This window comes from Ictalurus punctatus, chromosome 7 (assembly GCF_001660625.3).
Source record: "Ictalurus punctatus breed USDA103 chromosome 7, Coco_2.0, whole genome shotgun sequence".
Lineage (NCBI taxonomy): Eukaryota > Metazoa > Chordata > Actinopteri > Siluriformes > Ictaluridae > Ictalurus > Ictalurus punctatus.
In genome coordinates, this window is record NC_030422.2 from 18281031 (window position 1) to 18287599 (window position 6569).

Sequence of the window (6569 nt, forward strand, 5' to 3'; positions counted from 1 at the left end):
GTACAGACATTTACACATGGTGAAAGAATATTAAAGCAACAGTTCGGACAATATATATATATATATATATATATATATATATATATATATATATATATATATATATATACACACACACGTAATTTACGCAATTCCCAGCTTATACCCAGCGTAATCGATCAACTAAGACATGTTTGGTTTCTAACGTTTGCATCATTAGTTAAGAAGCTAACGTTTTACAAGTAGCCTAGCATTTAGTCTAGCACTGTGCACTAACTGCATGCTTGAAACATCACACACTTGCATCAAAAGATATCAAAACACTTAAAGAAGACTTGTTTGAAATTTAAAGTAGAGCTATCCCCAGTTTGGAGATTAAATAAATAAATAAATAAATAAATAAATAAAGTAATGAATGTAACATTAATAGAGGTGCAAATACAACTGGGGCATCATGAGCTGCTAGTGCAGGTTTTCAGCCCAGGTTTATTTTTATTAGTTATTTTAAATATTAGGCACATTATTTAAATCTGTACAATAATATTCTGGCTACTTGAGATTTTTATTCCTGAACCTTCTATCAACCGAACAGGTCCAATTTTGCATTATATTTTGCAATATTTGTTTTCAATTATTAAGATTTAATTGAAGTTACCAATCAATCAGGCTAATAACTTTAGTAAGAACCATTAGAGTACAGCCGTCATAATGGTAGGTAATGATTTCCACCGCTGTAACAAAATTAAAGGAAAAACAAAATCCCCATACCCACTGGCAGTGATTCATGGACCTGTAGAGTTCCTCAGACCCCACCTCAGAACCACTGTTCTAATGGACCCTACTGCAGCCTCCCAGTGATAACTAATATACCGTACATGATGGAATTAATATGCATGTTTGTTATGTTTGCATATAGAAATGCATATGCACTTTAGAGTGCTCTAGCCTGTTTCTAAGACAGAGACTGATGAGCAGGATTTGCACCATGTTTTAGCATTTACAGTTTGTTCAGTAAAGGTTAGGGCAATTAAAGGATAAAATAGTTTGGGCAAAATTGTTTCAGAAGTTAGCATGCCTTGTTTGCCCCACCATGGATTCTGAATTATGCATTGTCATGCGTTGTCAGAACCATAGGAGCAGGTTTGAGATGGGTGTGTAGTGATTTTAGGCACTGCTCTTTTCTGTGGCTGTTGAAAGCACATACAGGCTTTGTTTTTCATTTAATATAGTTGGTCTATAAAAATTAAATCAGGATGAAATAAAAATGTTTGTAAAAGGTGCTTTGCAATTTTCATGTATAAATGTTCAATCTAATGTTTTGTTTAGGAATGGGGGGAATAAATTATGTCCTCTAACTACAACTTACACACATGAAAGCATTACATAGCAAATGTAAACTCATGAGTATGCTGCACATGTACCTAGACAATAAAGGTAGCATTTCAGTGACAGGAACTAATTAGTAGTGTCTAGCAGCCCAGTGTGTGTCAGTGTGTGTAACTATGGGTGTAAGAGACAACAATTAACACAGTATTGATCAGAACATACCCTCTTATTTTTAAATAATCCATCCTAAAAATGGCTTCCAATAAAGTTCCTTCTAAGAAAGCAGAAAACCACCTAACACACAGCCATAAATATCACTTTGGGGGGTGGGGGTATTCATGGGGAACCTGCAAGTTTATATAAGCATTGAGAAAAGAGTAGTCACACAGATATTAATCTTTGCAAATGCTTACAAAATAAAATTATGTCTGACTATCTGCCACACCTTGTGTCAGATATAGAATGGGCTGAATGTTATACATTAAATTAATCTGAATAACTTAAAACGAAAAAGCAGGTAAAATATGTAAAGTCCTAGGTTGACACAGAGTGGGCCATTTTGCCAGTGGTTAAGAGAGTGTTTTGTGTATGGTAAGGCCATGATTAAAAACTTTCTAAAATGGTTACAAAAGGTGTGCTGGTACTTCTGTAAAGCCATGATCATGTCTTGGATTGGTTGCAAGAACTAGACTTGTAGGTTCTCCATTCATTCAGTAACTGATGTGGTCTGTTGTAGTGAATGACATCTGATATGTTTAACAGAAAGAAGAGAGACACAAAAGAAATTTTAAAAAAAGTAAAAAAAAAAAGTGGTGAGCCAACTTTCAAAGATAATCACTAAAAAGCACACATGAAGAGAAAATCTCATTACTGCAGCTAACGTTTTCTTCCTTGCAAACTATACCAATCAATGCACACAATAGTGCAATACTGATTTAATGTAATGAAGTCTGGAGTGTTGGGACTGAACCTTAAAAACATTCAGTGTCACACATACACACTTCTTACATACTAAAATCAGAACCCGCAAATGTGAACTATTCATATATAGAAAAATCTGAGGACAGAAGACTTGTGTGTGACAAAGAGAGATAGGACACAGATGGAAAAGCAAATACCACAGAGATGGTCAGCTGATAAAGCTGAAATGGTATCACTTTGAAAAATACTAAATAAGACTTCATTCATCACAGCCACTGACTGCATGGATTCGAGCAAACAATTTTTTCAATCACGCGAGCACGTTTGATTTCTTTAGAAATCCAACAGTCGGCATATTCAAGTCTGAATTGGCACACAACTACACCTGTGTGATAAGAGTCATCTGAAGAATATGTGGATTTTCTTCTTAACTTCCCTTTGTGGGAATTTAAATAAGTCCAGTCCATTGTCCATAATAACCATGTCCACAGTATTCAATGGCATAGCCATATTAGTTGTAGTGGAACTTGAAGTGGAAGTTTCCACCCGATTCAAAGGGGTTGAAGCCAAAAGGCCAGCCTCCGGCGCCTCCTCCTCCTCCTCCTCCCTGCTGGTTCTCTGGGTCCAAGGGGTCCTCTCCCGAGTCAAATTTCTGACGTAGCTCTGTACAACACATTGAAGTAGTATTTAAGAATAGCGTGATGGATAAATCTTACACTTTTAACACCTCAGACTGATTTTAACTGTTTTGCCATTACTTGAGTTATTAATGTTAAGTGTTAGACACATTTCCCAATCTAAATATATTTATATTTACCCGGATCTGTAAGAACTTCCTTAGCTGAAGCAATGTCAATGAACTTCTTCTCAGCCTTCTTTTTTTCCTCTTCAGACTGGAAGTTGTCCGGATGCCATTGCTGTGCCAATTTCCTATACGCTTTAATGATTTCCTGTTTGTTAGCAGTCCTGAGGAAAATCCAAGAAAGACAAGGATTATATTACTTACATCAAACAACACACACCACAATCTTCACCTATGAATTAGTTTGCACTAGTGCTGCTGAAGGGTATAAAAACCATGAAGTCAAATAAATATGTCAAATATCTTCATTATGTACATACCGGCTCACTCCCAGGATTTTGTAGTAGTCCCTTTTACGTGATATCTTCAGGAGTTTCTGTGCACGTTCGAGACCCTCACGAATCTCCTGGTTCTCCTGGTCAAACTCCCGTGCCTCCTGATAATCCTCCACAGCTGTGGAGAGCACAGAGACAGATTGAGAAAGAGTGCAACAGACAGGCCAGATAGAGGAAAGAGAAGAAATAATGAGACATCATAAAAGGCACTCCATATTACTATTATTATCTTTATTATCCACATTGATTAAACATGCATCACGTTTCATACATAAGCACAAGACAATATACCTTTCTCATAGTCCTGTAACAGAATGTAGGCCTCGGCTCTGTCTCGGAGGATGTGGATATTTTGAGGGTCTCTCTGGTGGGCCTCTGAACATGTGTCTACTGCCTCCTCTGCCTTCTTATTCTTCATACATCACAGGGAGAAAGAACAGGAAATGTGAGAGGCCTACAATTATAATACAATCCTACCCCACCATTGTAGTATTGTTTCTAGCATAGAAATAGGCTGTGAGAACATTACAAACCTTCACTAGACAGAAGCAGATCCGCTCCTTCGCTTTGCTAGTGTAGAACGCAACATTTGGTTCTGTCCTCATTACAGACTCATATTTTTCTATTGCTTCTTGATATCTGTTTGACAAATGTAGAAATAACAACCACTTGGTACATATAAAAATATATGAGAACTGTAACAGAGTAAATTATAAGATAAATAACACATGGTCATGAATATCTGGTATACTTCTCTTATATTATTATTAGAATTATATTTCACATATAGGTATACTGAGAGTTTGTTCACAGCAGGTGAGACATTATACCATTAAATTGGTTTGTTCAGATCATAATCACATTTTCTTGCATATCCACATATGGTTGTTATAGTAATGATGCAGTGGGGCATATAATGAGTAAACCAAAGAACCAAAGAAGATGGCGGCTACTGCAGGTATAGCAGTTAGGAAAATCTGATGAGGCCAAAAAAAAAAATCCCTACGCTAATAGAGCAACCCAGTGATCTTTACAGTATGCTTACCGCTGTTCTGAGATCAGCTCTTCAGCAGAGTCCAGTTGTTTGCTAAGCTTCTTCACTTGTTTGTAGTGGCTAAAACATTCCTTATCATCTTGATCCAGCTTCAGACACTCCCGGATCTCACTAATCACAGACAGAGAGGGAGGGAAAGACTAAATATGTAAATAAGAGTGTGGAATAGAATCTTTCTACAGTCAGCGATGCATGTATCACACACCTTCTTTTAAGAATTACATCTCTATTTTATCTGAATCCCTTTCATCAGTCATGCTGACAGGTGTATACCTGAGTGACTCATGGTGCTCTCCCAGGTCATACAGCAGACGGCTGAGTTTGAGAAAAGCAGCTCGGTTATCCGTTCTGAGCCGTGCCGCAGGCGTCAGGTCTAATATGGCTTTCCTCGGCTCCCCAATTCGGATGTAGCATTCTGCTCTTAGCTCCCGAGATTCAGGATCCCAAGGAGACAGCTACATCAAAGGACAGGTGATAAAGACACAGAACTTAATAGAAGCAAGCTGTATATAACAGTAACTGACGTGAACGGATCAAATAATGGAAATTAAATTTTTTTTTTTTGATTCCCCATTTCTGAAACTCACCTCTATGACCCGCTCGAGCACCTGGATGGTGGTGGTGTAATCGCCGCGATGATGGGCCTTATGTGCCTCCTCCTGGAGCTGCTCCAGCTCCTCAACTCTATGGAGCTGACTATGGGCCTCCTCTGTGTCTGGAGAGCGCTGCAACTGGAGAAAGAAAGAATGGTTAGTTGCTTTAAAAGGCCTAACACATATGAAGATACCACATTAACAGCATAAGGGGCTATAGTGCTTGGTCAGCCATTGTATGGTATACCCTAAAGCAGAGGTCGGGACACTTTTCAGCTGGCAGAGCCATAAAAGCCCAAGGAAAGTTAACATATTTTTTAACACTTTATATATGTCTTCTTCTTCTTATAGTTTCTATCGTTACGATTATTGCAGAATTATATGAAGTGATAATGTAATAAATAAAGGCCATCATTTCACATTTTGCATGTTCTTGACCCAACATCCTCCACTTCACCTAATAGGCCTGTAGGTAGCACTTGGACTCCAATTAACCAACTATGATAATTTCATCAAATGGTAAATCAATACAAAGATGCAGTACGCAAATAAGAGTAAATTCAACATTACTTACCATTAATGCAACTTCCAAATAGCAAATTTGTCTGTCCATTTATACGGGAAAGAACGATAGTTGTCGTCTTTTTTTTTTTTAAAGCCATTTCACCTTTGTTAAAAAACTGAAAACAGACTGGTTTTGTACTTTTCAACCGATTTATGAATTAGACCGGGAGATTACCGCTCTCCACATGACATTTTTGCCACATCATGATTGGTTGGTTTGTACATGACAAACAGGCATTGATTATGAATTATGGAATATTATTACATATGTAGAGTTTTAATTAAATGGACACACTAGCTTTCATGATTAATTTTACTTATTTTTCTCACTGTTGAGCCATAGGCAATCATTGAAAGAGCAATGTATGGATAACGAGCCATAGGTTCCCGACCCCTGACCTAGAGCATCTGAGGATTAAGGGCTTTGCTCAAGGATGCAACAGCAGCTTACAACCATATATGCATCTGTATGAGAAGTAATGAGGATAGGCTAATCAGTCAGTATCTCACCACAGCCTGGAAATCATCTCTGGCTTCGTGAGTGTTCCCCTGCTTCAGGAGAATGTTCCCCCTTTGTATCCGAGCCTGAAAGCACCCCCACACACAAAATAAATCTCAACATTAATGGTGAAAAGACCTAAAAGAGATTGAGTTTCACATAACCCATCACATCTCTATGCAATATGCACTACATTTTTATTTAAAGAATTGTCTCATCATTTCTACCAAAAGTCACCTAACAGACTTACAGCTAGGAAGTCTGGTTTAAGCTGAATTGCTCGGGTCAGATCTGGCAAGGCTGATTTGGACTTTCCCATGGCCAGAAACACAGCTGCACGTTTGTAGTAAGTCAGGTAATTCTTTGAGTCACCCTCTGCATGTGGATGACAGCAAGCAACGAGAAAGAAACCATTAAACAGAAATACAACAATACTCAAAAAGCATATATTAAATCTGTCTATCACAAGACAGGGGGTCTCTGAAATTAAGATAAA

At 37.8% G+C, this 6569-nt stretch overlaps 1 protein-coding gene across 1 annotated transcript in view; it reads right to left on the bottom strand.

Annotated features, from left to right (window-relative positions):
• Nucleotides 1-1512: 1512 nt before the first annotated feature.
• dnajc3b (DnaJ (Hsp40) homolog, subfamily C, member 3b) overlaps nt 1513-6569 on the bottom strand; it is a 7496-nt gene continuing 2439 nt past the window's right edge. The window contains exons 3-12 of the mRNA XM_017471912.3: nt 6324-6448; nt 6085-6159; nt 5005-5148; nt 4691-4872; nt 4409-4528; nt 3897-4002; nt 3655-3775; nt 3349-3481; nt 3044-3192; nt 1513-2889 (exon numbers count right to left, since the gene is read on the bottom strand). Of these exons, the coding sequence (XP_017327401.1) occupies nt 2738-2889; nt 3044-3192; nt 3349-3481; nt 3655-3775; nt 3897-4002; nt 4409-4528; nt 4691-4872; nt 5005-5148; nt 6085-6159; nt 6324-6448 (1307 nt within the window). The 3' untranslated portion in view covers nt 1513-2737. The remainder of the gene's footprint in view (nt 2890-3043; nt 3193-3348; nt 3482-3654; nt 3776-3896; nt 4003-4408; nt 4529-4690; nt 4873-5004; nt 5149-6084; nt 6160-6323; nt 6449-6569) is intronic.